We start from the raw sequence: 19,068 nt of genomic DNA, 5'->3' as shown, positions 1-19,068 counted from the left end.
CTCGATTCCCGAGATCTCGATTATTAGAAGTTCTCGATTATACCCATCACTAACACACACACACATAAAGGGAAAAAAAATTAGCTGGATAACTTCTTAAATGGGAAATCTAAAGCGCTCGTAATGCATTTAATAAACGCATCTAAAAAAAGAAGCAATTTTATGTTTATCGTTTAACAGATTAAATAATAAACAAATGCCATAAATTAATGGAGTTGTTTCCAAAATTAAAATTTTTTTTTTTTCTGAAAGAGCATGCTTAAAAAAATAGTATCTGACAATTTTTTAAATAATTTGTTTAAGTTTAATATTTTTAAAAAATTACTTTAATCGATGCACTTTTATTGTTTACATTTCTTGCCGATGACATCACAAATGATGAAATGCTATTCTATGTTGCTATTCACAGGGCAAAATATTTAATTCGCATCTTTACTCACTTGTATTGGCAACGATATGATTGATAGCAAGCGTAGAGCTCAATTTTAATTCGCTATTGATTATCATAACATGGAAACGCGGTACAAAGATGCGCCAAAGAGCATCATTTGTGACGTCATCAAGACCGCGTCTTGTTTGAAAAATCAGACATTTAAAAAAATTAATTAAAAAATTACTGTTGGGAAAATGAAAGAATTTTCTGGGTCCATGTTATTTCATTTGTTTATTCTATCGATTTCAGTGACTAAAAGTTCTACTTTTGACTGAAGGAAACAACTCCATTGTGAATATCCGAGTTTGTTTGAATTTAAGGGGGTTCGGGACACATTTTGGAAGAAAAAAAAATTCAAACAGTTTACAGTTTTTAAATTTTTTGCACTGATTAACTAACTATTTAATAAGCAAAATCATGACAAAATATTTAATTTTGTTTTTAATTCAAATTTAGTTTTTTTTTAATTCATTTCTTTAACAAAGTTGCTTTAAATTGCTGAAATTCAAAATATTCTTGGTCAAGTTTCGAATTTTTTTAAAAAAAATATGCACAAATATCTAAACTTTAATTTTTATTCTGCGAGTTAAAAAATATTAATTCAATGATAAATAGAAAATATTTGAAGAAAAATTCGAAAATAAAAACTAAAGTAAACTGTTTGAAAAAGATGTGCTCCAAATTTCATTACTTTCTTTTTATCGGTTCTTGACTTATTGAATTTCGCGATTGTTTGAATGTAAAAAATCGGGGAAAATTGCATCATGGAGAAAAACGTGTGTAAAGTTTTAAAGTAAGATATAATACAACCCAAATTTAAAACAATAGAATACTTCCCACTTTTTGAGAAAAAAATTATTCTTACCAAATATAAGTGCAAATTAGGTATTTAAATGAACGTGCCCCCTCTCTTGAACCTTAAAGTGTGCATTTCATTTCAAATATGCTCAATTAAAAACAATCTTATAGACAGAATAATCCAAAAGTTTATACACTGTAAAAACGATTTAGAAACGTTCCTGGAAAGTAATAGGCAGCTGATGTGCCCATTTTCAGTCAGTAACATATCTCGCAAAAAACTAGGGAAGTTTTCCTCTTAAACTAAGTAACCTTCTTGAAATTATCCTGAAAAATCCGGAAACCTTCACGTTTCGAGCCAGTCGTGCCTCTAGAATTCAAAGGAATCTGAGATAGGAATAACATAACAACTCCAGAAGGAGTATTAAGCCAGAATTGCAAGTCATGATTTGCAATTCTTGCAAAGCTCAGTAGTTCAAAGACTTATTCGCTCCGTTTGGGAGCTTAATCAGTCAGGACGAGCCCAAATTGTATTAAATTTGATACACCTTATAAATACTCTCAGTTAATTTTTAAACTGGGAACTAAAAATATTTTTACAACAAAAAGAAGTCTGCATTCCTGCAATTTATAGCCATTCAGGAAACTTTTTGACAATGATACTTGATATTTCCAGAAAGTGGATGAAAACCATTAAAATCCCGAAACGTTACACGGAAATACTCATTAACGTGTCGGAAATTTTTTACAGTGTAGTGATGAAGATTCACATTAAGTCAAAAAATTAGAATATTCAAATTAAAGGGGGAAAAACACTTTCAAAAGAAACAATATCAGTACTAGAATGCGTCATTTTTTAACCGACTTCAAAAAAGAGGCGGTTATCAGTTCATACCGTATGTTTTTTTTTTTTTTGTCCATTCACAGCGTCTCATCTACACTGTAAAAAATCTCGGAAAACTCTCTGAATATACAAAAAAGCTTTCCGTAATACACAGATTCGTACGCCCTCAGCAGTTTTCTGCTCTTATCAAAAACCTTTCCCGTTTAGCAAGAAAGTAAGAGTCGACGCATGCGCAGCTCACATGGCAATTTTATAGTCCTGCCCCAAATCCAAACTGAAACTTTCGAAAGCACGCAATGAAAACAAATGCTGACTCATGAATGCGAAGTAGCACTCAACAAGGGGATTAGTAGAAGTTTTGTTCCTCGCATGAATTCACTGAGGATAATTTTAAAGTCTTATATTTTCTTGCTTATGTATCGTCATGAGATTGAATTTGAAGCTATGTCACTTATTTTTAAGTACGAAGTGAAACTTCTCGACGCATGCTCGCGGAAGAAATACAAACTGAAATTAAAAACCAAATAACTGCCGAGAGGACGCCATGTAAATTCGTTGCGTCGCATAACTTGTGTAGGTAATTTACTTTTTTCTTGGATACTTTTCTTCTTTCTACCAAATGGGTAATTTTTGTTGGCAGAATTTTATTCTGTCATAAAAATCACCTTTTTGGTGACCAAAGCCTGCAAAAGACCACCACCGACGAATAGGTAAGTCGCTTTGCAACTCTATCACTTTAAAGAGATTTAGTTCATATAAATCTCGTTAAAAAAAAAAAAACTATTTTTTTCAGTATCATTTTTTCGCTGTGAACTATTGCAATTTGAAAATATTTTACATTACATAGAACACATATTTAAAGTGCAAGTGTGTCTAGTTTTATTCTGTAAAATTTATGAATTGAAGATTATAAAAAACTTTAAATAAGTGTTATTGTGTACTTTGTTTTTATGTGTCAATCTCAGTTAAAATTTGGCTGAACATTTATGTATCAAGCATTATGAATTAAATGTTATAATATGCAAATTGTCAGGTTTGATAGTTCGTCTTTAAGGTTGCATGTTTTCATTCTCTTGTAAACAGTGTAGCTAGATTGTATGAAGTAAAAAAAAACTCTCTCTTGTAATTAGGAACATAGTGCTTCAGTATTATCTAAATGACGATATCTCTTTAAATATTTGCATTAGCGAAACGCTTTAAATTAGTTAAATGTGTATTAATTTCTTTAACAAATAGATACATATATGTATTTAAAAGTGTCTTCATTTTTTTTTCGTTTTACGAGCCTCAATTTTACCAAAAGCAAAAAAAAAAAAAAAAAAGACTTAATAAAATAATTTTGTATTTTTACACCATATTAAAGTATTTGACTTATAATTTATATGATACTTTGATTTATAATGTATATGAGTACTTTGATTTATAATTTATATTATACATGAAATATTATTTATCTCAGCAGAGCTTCATTAGTATACGATTTATTTCAGTTACAATGTACCTGCCCTTAAGGGAAAGAAGCTGCAAATATAACAAACAAGAATTATTTCTCAATAATATATTTTTGTATATATATATATATATGAAGTACACAAGCAATGAATAGCAATGAGAAAAAGAAAATTAAAAGTAGCAATTATTAGAATAAAGTTGAAAGGTTGAATTCGTAGCTCATCAGCCGTGGAAGAGTCGATAAATATGGTCAAAAGACCAAAAGATATTAAACTATTTACTAAATAGAGAGTGTTTAAGTTCTAATATATGCATTACATTGGGCCAAACGCACCATATGCTAAACTATATGCAATAAACAAGAGCTTAAACCTAAAATTAAAAGTAGGGTTTTTTTTACCTCGGCTACATTAAGAAACAAGTCCCTATAATTTGTCTTCCTCAGGACAGTACCTACTGCATGTATACTAGTTTAATGTAGGACAGTCAGGAGGAATGAGTCAGTGGCAAAAATGGAAGAGCTGCATTTACATGCCAAAATAAAAAGTAATATTATTTCATGTCATTGTTTTAAAAGTGATCATTTTTAAAAAAACTATGTTATTAATATACAATGTACATATGGGGAGAAGACGAGGGGCGTTCACCACGCAGACTGTGCCATTGACATTTTCATAGGGTTGCTTTTTCAAGGGGGGTGGGCGCTTCATAGCATTTTATGGGTGCACCATCACTCTTATGGTGGGGGGGGGGGGATTCTCGTATATATGAAATAGAATAATCATGTAATAGAGTCCAATGTTTTAATAAATAAAATATATATTGCATTTTGCGCACACTGTAAAAATAAAATCAGAAACCTATTTTGAATAAGTATTTATATTTGTGATGAGCTGGAAAAGTGCAAGAACGGAAGAATCAACCCGAATGGTTCCAGCAGGGGGGACTTGGTGTCATATTTAAATTCACCAATTTCTCTGTTAGTACTTTTCGGTACACTTTGTTCGTCAGAGAAATTGACTTGAGGTGAACGAATTCCGGAACGCGAATTGTAGGTAAGTCCTGTCAAATTTTATCCGAAGATAATAGGTATCAAGTTTGATGCAAGATATGTTTTTAAGTTCTGCATTAAAAATACAATATGTTGATAGTTTTGTCTTGAAAATATTGAGAGAAAAACTGAAGTTTAAGATTGTTTAACAAACAATCCCCACTTTTCAGAAGGTACCCCCCCCCCCCTCCAATTCCCCGACGATTTTGTGATTAGGAATGAAACTACTAGATTATTTCATAATTTTTCAAAAATTTATAACTGTGCATATGTTTTGCTGTTAACCATGCTATTTGTTATTAGAAATTCAAAAAAAAAAAGAAAAAAAAATCCACGAATGATTCTAAAATTGCTTGTATTATTGCTCTTAGATATGAAAGAATTGAAACTGATATGGTATGCAATACTATAATAAAGAATTATATTTTAGAAAAAATCACGGAAAAAGGATTCCGAAATTCTCGGAAACGTTTTTGAAAACTGTTTGGAGAATTCCGAAATACTCGGAAACGTTTTCGAAACTTTCATGAACCACAGCTGCACAGAATACTCAGAAACATTTCTGGAAATTACGGAAAGAGGATTCCGAAATACACAGAAACGTTTCTGAAAATTACAGAAAGAGGATTCCGAAATACTCAGACACGTTTCTGGACATTACAGAAAGAGGATTCCGAAATACTAAGAAACGTTTCTGAAAATTACAAAAAGAGGATTCCGAAATACTCAGAAACGTTTTTGAAACTTTCATGAACTACAGCTGCACGATATACTCAGAAACGTTTCCGGATTTTTTTTAGTGTAGTGAACCGATTTTGATGATTCTTTTTTTAATGGATAGGGAATGGCTCAACTTAGGTCCCATTACTTTGTTTGACCATATTTGTTCCTCAGACAAAAAGTTATGGGCAAAAAACAGTAAATTTCATACAATTTCCCTATTAAATGTTTAAATATGAAACCTATTTTTATAAAACTTTGTTGCCATATTACAGTAACATTAATAGTAACATAATTGTAATGATAATTTTGAATAAAGTCTTCTCTGAATGAAGCATCAAGTTTCTTCAGTGCCATTGCTCCATAGTGGGGGTAAACCTAACCTGGAAGCGAGGGGATGCAGTAATCAGGATCTGCTTAGCCTTCACAATACTACCAGGTTAAGTTTACCTCAACTATACAGGATTGCATCACAAGCAACTTGTATGCTGTGAAATGCAAATTAGTTAGGGAAAACGGAATATTTAAATGGTTATAATTAAATTAACACACAAATTACGAATTCCAGAGAGGGACAAAGATAAATTTTTAGTGCCATTTGCTTAAAGTTTAAGGCGTGCTTATAGTTTTCTTCCTTTTTTTTAGTATAGAGCATTTTTATGAAAAAAATATGGTGAAGTTTCGTGATGGTAATTTCTTACTTTTACTGAAATGCCTACATTTACACTAAAAAGAATGAAATAAAAAAATTTTGAAAAAAAAAAGAACCGACTACCGACTTCAAAATTGCTCTAAAAAGTGAAAAATTATTTTATTCTTTAAACACCATCGATAATACTTTTAAACATAATTTTTGAAGTTGGCGCAAAAACAATAGATAAGATCATTCACAGCCATAACTCAACTACAACTATAAATTTAACCAGGCCTAGTTTCGTCACTACCACATATACATTATGCATTGATGACAGCATATTTGAGCGACGATATAAATGTTTCATTCCTAACTTTGGATGATTTTCTGAAAAAAATATGAACGGAGCATGGTTACACTGGATTTTACTTTTTGTTTTTGTGCCAACTTCAAAAATTATGTTTAAAAGTATTATCGATGGTGTTTAAAGAATAAAATTATTTTTCACTTTTTAGAGCAATTTTGAAGTCGATTCTATTTTTTTTTCTTCATTTTTTTTGGGGGGGGGGGATTCAATACTTTAATCCTTTATCTCACGGATTCTACCACCTGTTTACATTAATCATTTCTGACACTGTTTCCATGCCGTCTTAAATGAGACAACAGGCTCAATTTTGTTTGCGGGACCAGGCCTTGAGTCGCTTTATTTAGATTTGACGGTACCACAAATTCTTGATCGTATTGCGATTGGTAGAGTTGCTTGACCAGTTTAATACCGAAATTCCTCTTTTTGTTTAAAATATATGAGTTGATTTAGAGATGTGACACGGAGTAGAATTTTGCTGAAAGATAAAATGTGTCACTAAATGTGTAACTGCTGTGCTTCAGATGAAGTATCATGCAGTACTATTGTTAAACAGCGGAAGTCACGCATTGTTTTATTTTAAGATATTATAATTTCCCAATTCCAACAGCCCTCATGCACCCACAATTTAAGAAAGATGTTCAAAGTGGAGATAACGTCTCACACGAGATTTCTCATACGCTTTTCTTTTTAAACGTCAAACTCGAACACCTTTTTTTTTGTTCACAGATATTTCAAAAAAGCATTCATCACTGAATATAATACTTTTCCAACCTTGTTGCCCCTGTTTGAGCTTCTCTTTGCTCCTGAGTTATGCACGATTCTGCTTCATGTTTATCTTTGGTCTTACTTCATAGACCCGCAATTGCAACTGCAGTTTATGCAACCGTCCAAGTGCAGTTGGCGTGGATAAGATAACTATACATTCTGTCCAACACTTATGGACGTAAAAAGCATTTTTCAACGATTATTTTGGATATTTTTTAAAAATTTTGGTTCATCTCTGCCAGGTATTACAATTTTTCCACCTCGTTTATGTCGGTTACTTTTTAGTTGATCAGTTCATCTATGTTTCTTTAAAATCGTACATACTATAGATTGTAAAATGTTCATTTGAGTTGAGTTGGCTAGTTTTTTTTCTTCTAACTTTAAAAAATGATACAATATGTAACTTCGTTTTTTCCTATTTATCACCTTGACGACCCATTTTGAGCAATAAAAAGCTTTTAAAAGAGCTTAAAATTATCCGGGCGCCAAGCTCCATACTTGTGACAAACTATAGGGTAACAGGTATGCAAATATTTTCGCTACTTTTTAAAATTCACATTAAATGAATAGATTATTCTAATTTTTTGAACCATAAAAAAATCTATTTTTCCAATGTGTTAATGATCCACAAATTGTTAAAATATTATCTGAAAAGTTCTTTAAATTGATTTACCCATTCATGAATAACTAGTTTTAGTCTTCTTAATTTCCATGCGTTCATTTTTTCCCGACTCAGGGACAAGTTTTGTTCAAACAGTTTTGATATTCTATTATTTTGAATTTGGGTTGTATTACTTAAATGTATGCAATAAAAGTAATTATATCTTTCGTTCTAATTAAGATAGAAACAAGACTCAAACGTCTTTTTAAGCAGAAAAAAAAAAACGGATTTTTTTAAAAAATAATTTAAAAAAAAATGCAAAAGTTTACGATTTTTGTGTCTTTTGCCCTCTTAAAAAAATGACTGAAGTTTCAACTCAAACAAATGACTATTGTTGCATTTAGGTTTTAAATTTATCTAGTCCACCGTTGTTATAGTCATTAGTCAACATTTCTCTTCATATTTCTCCTCTTAAAAAAGTAATCTTCGCAGAATTGGAAGTTCATTCAAGCAGATGAGATACTTTCATAGCATAATAATAATTTTACGCTTTTGATATACAGAGATTCCTCCTTGGAGGTTTTATTCTTCACAGAAACACGTATCATTTATAGAAACATGTTACAACAATTCGGTCAATACTATTGATTCATATTCTTATTGATCAAAAATATAGGAGAGGGTGGCCCAAAGAGCGATCGAAAATGGTAGGTTTTGACTTTTTATCGTAACGATTTTGGTTTTATTTCCTAGAGGGGATCGTGAACATTAAAATAAAAAGTGATTCTTGCAGTTTTTCAAACCGAATTTTTATTTATTATCAAATATTACAAACACTTGAAATACCCGAGTAAGCTTAACTAATTGTGATTTGGAACATTTGTCAATCAAATATGAAGTAATAAATGATTGAATCAACTGACTAGCTTACTGCTATTTATTATTAAAAAAAAAAAAAGTTTGATTTTCAATTTAAGTTGGATAAGTATAAGTCAGCACATTTGTTTATAAAACATGAAGAAATAATTGATTAAATCAATAGACTAGCTAATTACCATCATAAAAATAACTTTTTAAAGTCATACTTATCGTAAAAGAAAATCAAGTTAGTATATTTTCCACAAAATAAAAAGAAAACAGGCACACCCGCTTTGACCAAAAGCACTTTTTTATTTCAATAATTAAAAAAACAAAGAAACATAATGACCATTGTAGTTTATAGGTGGATATTGTCAGAATAACGTAATATTATTGACATTCAAAAATATTAACTGGTCTTCGACTAATCACAAGTTACAAACCTTCATTTTTTTTTTTTTTTGAAATGTATTATTTTGAGCCTGGCTATGCCATGCCGCTTTACTGCTGCTTCGTTGGGAATGATTGAAGCTCGAGGGTATTCGGGTAAACATGACATACATATGCATCGCCGATTGCACGCCATGCGGCTGCATACGAATGCCTACCCGCTTTGGGCAACCCTCCCCTGTTCTTCTTATTGACCATAAATATAGATCTCGTGAGAAATGCGTTTGGCAAAACCCTACCGGGAATGAAAGTATGGTTACGGCCTTGGTTAGTAGCACATTTAAAAAATCCTAAACCATGCAGAGGAAAAATATTTTCAATGGCAAAACTGATTGTATTTTGAAATTACTTTTACAAATTTATTCTTCATATTAATCGTCGGCCTCAATCATGATGAGTCGGGTCAGAAATGCTTTGATGCGATCCAAAACTTGAGGTCTCAAATTTGGCTCCTGGGTTGCTAAATCTAGGAGTCAGGTCATAATTGTTACGCTCTAAATGCGACTAAAAACCTCTTATTTGTAACACTGACGCAAAAAGTCATCATTAATTTTCTTTTAAATGTAAGAGCGGACAATATTTTCAATTTCTTGGCGGAGAAAAAAACTTTATTCAAAATACTTTTTTCTCCCCTTCTAGAGATAGCGCTCTTTCACTTTTTCCTTGATGACAAGTTTCAGAATTTTTCTCCAACTTTTTGCATCTTAGATACACGAAACATTCGTGATTAATTTACACGTTGAATAAAAACAGCTTTTGTTTTGAATACGAGCGATAAGCTTCAACAAATTGAAAATTTTAAAGGATGAGAATTCGGAGGATGTAGAGCAATATGTCATAATTCATACTGCAAATAACCTACCTGAAAGAAGCCACCAATCACGCAACCATCCAGACTGTCTTTCCACAAGTAGCCAATCCAAACGCAGAGGGCGGAATCAACCTGAATGACAGATGGTAAACAAGGCGGAGCGCATAACCCCGCCTTATTCTCGGCAGAAGCAGCATGTAGCCTGAGGCGAGAGCTTAGAATGGATGTCAACAGCTTAGGGCTGGGCCGCAATAATCCGTTCAGCATCGATTCTCTCATGTCAGAACACACCAGCGAATATTTACCACAGCTTATGCCCGTCGGGCAACGGACGATGGGGGCATTGGACTGTTGTTACGATTGGACCCCTGTGACGACGAACTGTTTTTCTGGAAATACCATGAAGGAAATGGAAGGTAAGAGAACACTCATTCCTTGATCTTTTATCAAAAAAAAGTTCTAAAATTGCCTGTTTATACATTTTTAAAGAAAAATTTTAAGATTATTTGCTGTTTGATGCTTTTTGTAGCGACAGATATCAGGGGCGCAACCAGAAAATTTTTTAGGGGGGGGGCACAATTTTTTTTTTCACAACACTCTATCAGCGTTCTCTCTCTCTTTGCATCAGTATATATTTATTATTATTATTTAGTAAAATTCCTTAAAATTGTATAAGTTTTGCAATTTATTCAAAAACTGTTGCAAAAACATAAATTGTTCTTATGCCAGAATTGAAATCACGTTAAGAATCAACTTTAAAATACTTAAAACAACAGTATGGAGGTAAGATGTTCAAATTAATAAATGGAAATCAGCACTTGTTATAACTTCGTTTACTATATTAATGAAATAAATCAAAATGCACACGAATTTTTAATCATCAAAAGCTCTAAACTATTAATATTTTTAAGATCATTCAAGGAAAGAGAAAAAAAAAAGGAACACGTTAAAATGGCATGAAATCACTAAAAAATACAACAAAATAATCAATAAAATCACTTACACTTGATGAGTCCCTAAATATCCACATTGCATATGTACACTCATAAAATTGTCTTATTGTCTATAATACAAAGTCTAACCGTCGTTGTTTCTTGGTTAGTTCTTCAATAACTTCATCTGGTTGTACAACTATATCTTTGTTGATATAAAGCTGTACTAATCCATTTAAGCGTTCTTGCATCATTGTGCTTCTTAAATAGGACTTGAGACGGTGCAATGTTGCGATCGCTCCGCGGTAGCAGCGTTATGAACGATTAGTTCCTAACTACAGAAAAAATAAATGCCGAAAAGTAGAGAGGGGGAAGTTTTAAATGACCTCTCGTCATCCCTGCTTACTTTGGAACCACTTCGTTTTCTCAAAGCGCGTTCATCTTCGTTACAATAAAAAAAAAAGAGTATTTTTGAAAATTGTTCAAATTAGCGTTCTCGGAGGGGGGGGGGGCACGGGGGCCTGTGGGGCCCCCTCTGGTTGCGCCCTTGACAGATATGTGAATTTTTCTTTTTTCTTTTCTTTCTTTCTTTCTTTTTTTCTTTTTTGAAGATAACTTTTGCAGCTATAAACTTCATGTATTTCGAAGCTTCTATGCAGCCACAAAATCGGATACAACAGCCCTATGTATGTGCCGCTAAAATTCGCCGCAGAGGGAAAATAGTAATATGCAATAGTTACACCTACTGTCTTTGTGAAACTGAATAAATACCTTTGTGCATGAAAAGTATAGCAATAAGAAATAGCAACACAAAAATTGCATATTGCTGCATTCACGTGTTTTGGGGTTGCAAAGAACCTCTTTTTCAATGCAAAACAAGTGAGCTTATGGATGGAAAGACACCAGACAAAAGCATTTGTCCTTGTGATTGATAGATAGTGAGTCACGCATGATTCATTACTTTATGTGGCGAATGGATCTCGGATCCGGCGCGATGTCGTATTGTCGTTGGTATAGAGAGCGAGTTACGTGGTCTATTGCTTTATCTGGGAGGTTGCTTTCAATAGATAATTTTTTTCAGATGATAAATCCTTCCGTATATTATTTTTTGTTGTTTTATTTATTCATGAATGTATTTGCAGACGATAAATGTTGTCGCATCTTTTTGATTCCTTTTTTCTTTATATATATATATATATATATATATATATATATATATATATATATACATACACAGGGTGTTCCGTTTTAACCTGCCTTTATTTTCGCAATCGTTATAGTTCTAGATGTATACTTCAAATTGCAAAAATGTTCAAAATCAGACGTGGTGTTAAGACATTGAAAGTTTGAAGTAAAAATGAAAATAAGTCAAAAAATACAAAATTTAATTTTTTATACGGGCCCCAGGTTCCCTAACTTATATTTAGAGAAATAATCTCCATTGAAAAATAACTTCAAAACAAAAAGTTTGAACTTGTTTCGACCAATATTCACCGAGATATGAAACGCAGCGTTTTGAGACTTACACCACTTTTCACTCGACGTTTTGGGAGGAAACATAGCGGATAACAAGTGTTTAAAATTATATGTGTGGATAGAGTGATTTTTCAAATTGATCGAGGTTTCGTCGTGTGTTTTTGCGTATCACGGCATTAACATTTGCATTTATTTTTGAATAGCAATGAAATATATAAATAACTTGTTTTTCTTACTTTGACGACCTGTCATACTTCTGAAAGGGCGATAAGTTCCAATCTAATCTTCTGTATGGTCCCTTTGAACTCGAATATCTCCTTGAGTTTTGGCTGCACAAATGTCAAGTTTTTTGTGTCAGTAATACATAGTTTTCAATGGAGATTATTTCTCTAAATATTAGTTAGAGGACCTAAGGCCCGTTTAAAAAGTTTAATTTTGTATTTTTTACTCATTTTTATTTTTACTTCAAACTTTCAATACCTTAACCCTGCATCTGATTTTGACATTTTTGCAATTGGAAGTGTACATTTAGGGCTAACGGTTGCGAAAATAAAGGTCTTTCAGGTTAAAACGGAGCACCTGTACTGCACACATACACACATACATACATATATATATATATATATATATATATATATATATATATATATATATATATATATATATATATATATATATATATATATATATATATATATATATATATATATATATATATATATATATATATATAATATATATTATTATATATGTGTTCATTATTCTTTAGTAAATGTTCTTTACAATATATTGCATTTTTCGCACGAAGACACATAATTGTAGTAGTACTATACTTTCCCAAGACTAAAGGTCAGAGGCATAACTTGCTGAAGAGAGAATACCATGTTTTAAAAACCAATTATTTTTTGAAAGATAAAGAGCTTTAAATGCTCCAAATATATTAAGAGTACGCAATTTTTCAAAGAAAATATAGTTTTATCATATAGTGAATAATTTGAATTCCGTTTAAATACTTAACTGCGTTAGGAAAGATGTGCAATTGATTACAAAAGGCATGAAAAGTACTGAAAAAAAAAATGTTTAATTTCACAAGAAAACACAAAAAAATGTACAGTAAAGTTAAAAATTTTAACACTACAATTTTTTGCATAATTAAAGCTTGTAAAATATTTTCAAAAAGTAATTAAGGAGGAAAATAATCCCGCGCTTAATCGTCTTTCACTTTTTTTTTTTTTTTTTTTTGTGCACCAGAAATATCCGTACATTGTACATAATTCATGAATCCATTTAGAGCCCCTTCCTTTCATCTCATCTAGAAATTTTCATGCTAACTTGTACGTCACATTCAATGTATTTGCCAGCAAGTACGGATAACTTTTTTTTTTTTTTAATAATGAATAAGTTTACAGAAATTTAAAAATCATGAATGAAAATAAATAACGAATGAATCATTTTCAAATAATGAAGATACGATAAGAGTCGTTCAACTATTCATAACTTGGTGTAGTGTCGTACTAAAAATAACAGTGGAACTATCTATAATAAAACAAATATGAGTATTTTGAGTCCCAAAACCGAAAATACAATGAATTTAGAGTTTTATTACTGTTTTTGAGTCAAAAAAAAAAAAAAAGCGTGCTCAGATTTTGTGGTATATGTTATAGAGAGCTTTTAGTCTGCTTGTTTATTTATTTACTTAGGGGTCTTCCACAAATGATGTTACGTTTTAAAGGGGGACGGATGTCCGTAAAATTATAACAATTTGTGACAAGGAGGAAAGAGGACAGTTTGCGACAAGGAGGAGGTTGTCACAATAAATGTGACATCACATTCTTTTTTTACAACAATAATATTTAGGAACTGTCCATTAATGATGCCGCACTTTTAAAAACATATTTGAACCCCATCCCTGCCCCTTTGTCACAAAATATCACACTTTACTTTATCCCCTCCGTCCCTCTCGCCACTAACTGTCACAATTTTATGGACCCCTCTCCCCCCTCAGAGCGTGACATCATTTGTGCATGACCCTTTTATAACACAGCGTGATCTCTCACAATGGGAGAGGAGGGAGTATAGAGAAGTGGACACTCTGTGACAAGGGGGGTGGGGTCAAATATGCTGACAAAATGTGTGGCATCATTTATTGACAGCCGTTGAAGTAATATAAATAATAAAGTAATGTGGTGCCAGCATCACTTTTGCTCGGAATGGAGCGCTGCTTCATAGGGAAGGCAGACCATGGAAAATACCTAACATGCACTATGAGTATGGTTGATTAAAAAAAAAAAAACATGCAGTAGGTTCTTGTTTTACGCGGGTTCATTTTACGCGGTTTTGATTATACGCGGTTTAGGATTTGACACCTTTATTTTATTTTACGCGGATGAGTTTGGGTTTTACGCGGATGCGGCAATGCAAACAGATAAAATTTTCCCCTCGTTCAAAATCCAAATTCATAAAAATTGCAGATTACGCGTAATCAGCTTATGATGCGATTGGTTCCAGAGCTCTTTCCAGAAACAAAGTTATGAAACTCACACAGTTCAGAACTCACTGGAAGAAGAGCTTTTAGGAGTGACTAAGCAGGCCAAAACCAACGAGGATACCGACGTCGGTGACGCACAACCAAAAACGTTCACATTGAAAATTTTGAGCCATTCCTAGACAATAGAAATGATCTTTCGGATTTGTTAGTTAAGGAAGATTCTGTCATGGAAATGACGCAAGCGATCATGGATGCGTTAATGCTCTGCATAGAATTACAGAGAAATATTCTTAATGACTGCCATAAGACAATCATAGCCAGCTCCTTTTTATAAAGAAGACACGAAATTTATGTATTCTTTATGCATGTAGTGCATAAAAGTCGATATAAATATACACATTAAACTTATTATACAGTGAAACCTGTGTAAGTTGACCACTTGCGGTGCAGTACTTTGGTGGTCAACTTAGACAGGTGGTCAACTTATAAAGGGGGTAATGTTTTTTTTTTTTTTTTTGTCATTTCTTGCACCATGCACATTTTTTTACTAATTGACACTTACTCTTTCTGTTCAACTCACTTTCATTGTTTAGTATTACTTTGAAACAATAATTTAAAACGTTATTCAAATATTTTTAGAGATTATTTTCTCAGAATGACGTATAATGTGTCATGCAAATTTAAAACTTCAGTAAATTGATTAAAAAAAAATTGTTTATGAAAAGTTATTTATTTGATATTAATAGTTCCTAAAAATTCATAGCTAATCAAAAATTACAAATTTTTCGCTTAATTTTTTTTCTCATATACATTTATAACCCCATGATGATATACTTTTCAACAAAATAACTCCTTATTGAAGTTTGGCGCACTTATTAGACCAGTTTTGGAAATTCCATATGTCTCCCAGCTAATTTTCTCTGGATTTCTCCCTTTTCAATTAATTTTAATATTTCATACTTTTTATCAATCTCAAGTTCAACTAACTTTCTTTATGAAGTCCTATCATGTAAAACTATAACACAAAGAGCAACAAGCTGGGCTGAGGTTTAGTTATGCTGCTCTTTCATTTAGTTGATAAAATGCTGGTCTGGCATCAAAAATATTCTTGGAAAGCTATAAAAAAATGATAATAAAATGAAATAATTTGCTAAATAAAATTTAAAAAAATAAACCAAGTGGTCAACTTACAAAGGGTTTTTTTACAATACTCCAAACCAAATTTGGTGTTCATTAATGGTCAAGATAGACAGGTGGTCAAGATAGAAAGGTGGTCAAGTTACAGAGGTTTTCCTTCATTACATAAGATAGGACTAATTCCGTTCTTGACAAAAGCGGTCAACATAGACAGGTGGTCAACTTACAAAGGTGGTCAACTTTACAGGTTTTATTGTACATATCACTAGAATGAAGTATTTTGTTATCTACGGAACCAAACCCACATTTTAACACTAAGTATTAGGTCTCAATTTACGCGGCATTTCCGTGGAACGTAACCCCCGCGTAAAATGAGGGTCTACTGTATTTGCAATTGTAATAAGGTCAATGTCATCTCATCATTTAAAATAACTCCTTCAACAAATATTTGATGATGTTACATGAGTTCTGTTTTTAATGTATTTAAGTAACTAAAAAATGCATACATCTCTTTTGGCCTTTTGGACGATTTAAAAAAAAATATCTGGAGGAATAGTTCTTTGTATTGGACAAAAATCTTTCACAAGCCACGTCACGCTGAATTTTCCTACAAACTTTTGAAGAATAACACTAGTTCAAAAACGAAAAAAAAAAAAAACCTTGGCACATGGTGAAAAATACCTAATCTTTATGTAAAATGACGCGCTAAATTCAAATGTGTAAAGTTTCCCCACAGATTTTTTGTGACAAAAAATTGACGTTTGATAGAAATTTGTACATTTACATGTGTGATTATAATACTAAAAAGAAATAATCAAAACTTACGAATTGTTCATTCCTTTCTATATTTGGCATCAGAAACATTCCTCGTAAATGTCCAACAGTAATTGGCAAGCATTTGTTCATTTGGACAGGGGGAGACCCTGCCTTCTTTCAACTTTATATCCCTACGTGCGGAAATTCTGGTTTTATTGAAATCCAGCACCAGTGTCATCAATAGTACTTATAAAGTTTTTAAAAAGACCTAATTTAATATTAAGTTCCGGTGGAATAAGGGGGCCATCCTTTTTTCAAAATTCTAATTGTTATTGCTGTCCGATTCGCACAGAAAACATAAAATTTTGCAAAGCTCAGGCAGTTAGTACAGTAATTGATTTCTGTTTCGGTTAGAATTTATTTTAGGTCATAAACAATTAGTCCATAGTCACAGTATGAATTGTACTAAATTTATCTGATAAAACTTTGAACTCTTCATATGTTTCGTTTATTTTATCTGAATTACTAGTAGTACCCAAGAGTTTCAATTAATTGATGGCAGTGTTTAAACTACACAAAAAAAAAAAAAAAAAAAAAGAAGAAGAAGAAACTGCAGTACTACTAGATAATCTCTAGGAAACTGGGCTTACATAAAAGTTTTTATAGCATAATGATGCAGCTTATTCGTAAGTTCTTTTTTTTTTTTTTTTTTTTTTTTAATGCCTGCTTTCAAGTATAAAAAATTACAGAAAATGGGTCCACCTGCTTGAGGTAAAATAATATCACGAACATTTGTGCCAATATGACTGGATACCATGTCGCCTTTGCAGTAACAGAAAACCGGATGAATATCTATCGCCATACTTGTTGTCTTCATGGCAGGATTTTAATTGGGAATTATGTTTTTTTAAACAATAAGTGGTATTAAAAAACGTGGAAAAAATAAATAGCTTAAAATTAATTGGATATTTGAAATCAGCGTCGAGAATTACTTTAGGAACACTAAAAATATTTAAAACAACCTAAATTCTTCACATGACATAATATAATAGAACTTTTTATGTGCGTAAAAACTTCAGAAAAAAGAAAGAATTGTAAAATGAAAATAAAACAGATAAAAAATACTAAAATTTCCAATAATGTATCAATAGAACAGTAATAATAACTAAAACTTAATAGCTCAGAGATTTTTCTTTTTGAATTATCTGGTTTTATTTACTAGTTTATGAGTTGGCTGCCTCAGCAAGCATATATTACAGAATCACAAGACAGATCTTTAGAAAGAATACGCTCCATTGGAATGTGCACAAATAATTTATGCAAACGGTTTTATTTAAGGAAAAAAAATGTACTGAACTGTGTGAAGAATAATAGCTAAAAATCAATAATTTACATGAAACTAGTCCGAAGGAAAAACCTATTTATATTCTAAAATGATACATTTTTAATCAGTTTGATTCAATGACTCTAATTTTCCAAATTTACTTTAAGGGAAAGCTGATTTTATTTTAGATTCAAAATTTTAACTCCAAAATTGAATCATACTCTGGAAGTCATCAGGTAAAAATGAAAGCTTACTTATATTTCGCTTTAATGTTAGTGAGAAGGAAAATATTTTAAATTGCAAACGGAAAAACTTTGTATCAGCACATGTTCAACGAAATTTTAAGAGAAACCCATCACTGTTATCTATTTTTAAAGATTCGATCCTCATCAATTGCAATTAATGTAAAAAATGCATAAAATGCAATTAAAAACTGCTTGTGGTTCGCGTTTGGGAATTTAAGCAATTGAATTTTAGCAAATTGTTGTAGCATTGCTCAATCTGTTTACACGGGAGTAACATTTTTACGCATATATATTTCCAATTTATTCCCGGAATTTTAAACTTTGGCTTTTATTTTTATAGATTTAAATATGAGGAACCATTATGTGTCATAATACGAAGTATTAACTTTGTATTTTTCTTATACTTGAAAAATAATGATTTGCATATATTGCGACAGACAGTTCAATAATTCCCGCAACACATGCAAATCATTATTTTTTAAGTACAAAAAACTTTTTTAGAAAGTTGATAGTGAAATCCCGTTACACACAACGAACCTCATGGGACCACAAATTCTGTTCGTTGTACAGAAAATTTCGTTAAAATGAAAGTCAAGCAATGTAAAAGAAATTAAATCGGGACTGAAAATTTATTTCGCTGAAACTGCTATTACGTTGTAATGAGATTCGTAAAACCGGGATTTCACTATACTTCATATTATGATGCGTAAAAAAGTCCCACTCGTGGATTGAGCAAGTTTTCATCAAAATCTAAGTCAATGTCTGAACGATTGCTCAACGTTGACCTCCTTAACCTGTCAATATGTTTTTTCATCACGTGTACTCATAGCGCAGGTAAGGTAGTTTCCAGGTTCTCTCATCAGTATGAATCTATGCTGAATCCTGAGCAATTGTGATGCTACGCACTTTTTCATCTCAATTATTTC

The 19,068-nt window shown here is 31.8% G+C and overlaps 1 protein-coding gene across 1 annotated transcript in view; it reads left to right on the top strand.

The window, feature by feature from the left end:
* Positions 1 to 10,026: 10,026 nt before the first annotated feature.
* Positions 10,027 to 19,068, top strand: part of LOC129219897 (T-box transcription factor TBX10-like) — a 76,562-nt gene continuing 67,520 nt past the window's right edge. The window contains exon 1 of the mRNA XM_054854211.1: positions 10,027 to 10,200. Coding sequence (XP_054710186.1) covers positions 10,062 to 10,200 — 139 coding nt within the window. The 5' untranslated portion in view covers positions 10,027 to 10,061. The remainder of the gene's footprint in view (positions 10,201 to 19,068) is intronic.

Source organism: Uloborus diversus, chromosome 4, assembly GCF_026930045.1.
Source record: "Uloborus diversus isolate 005 chromosome 4, Udiv.v.3.1, whole genome shotgun sequence".
In the NCBI taxonomy this organism is placed as follows: Eukaryota; Metazoa; Arthropoda; class Arachnida; order Araneae; family Uloboridae; genus Uloborus; species Uloborus diversus.
Note: the sequence above shows the minus strand (reverse complement) of the source record. Positions and strands in the feature narration are given on the sequence as shown.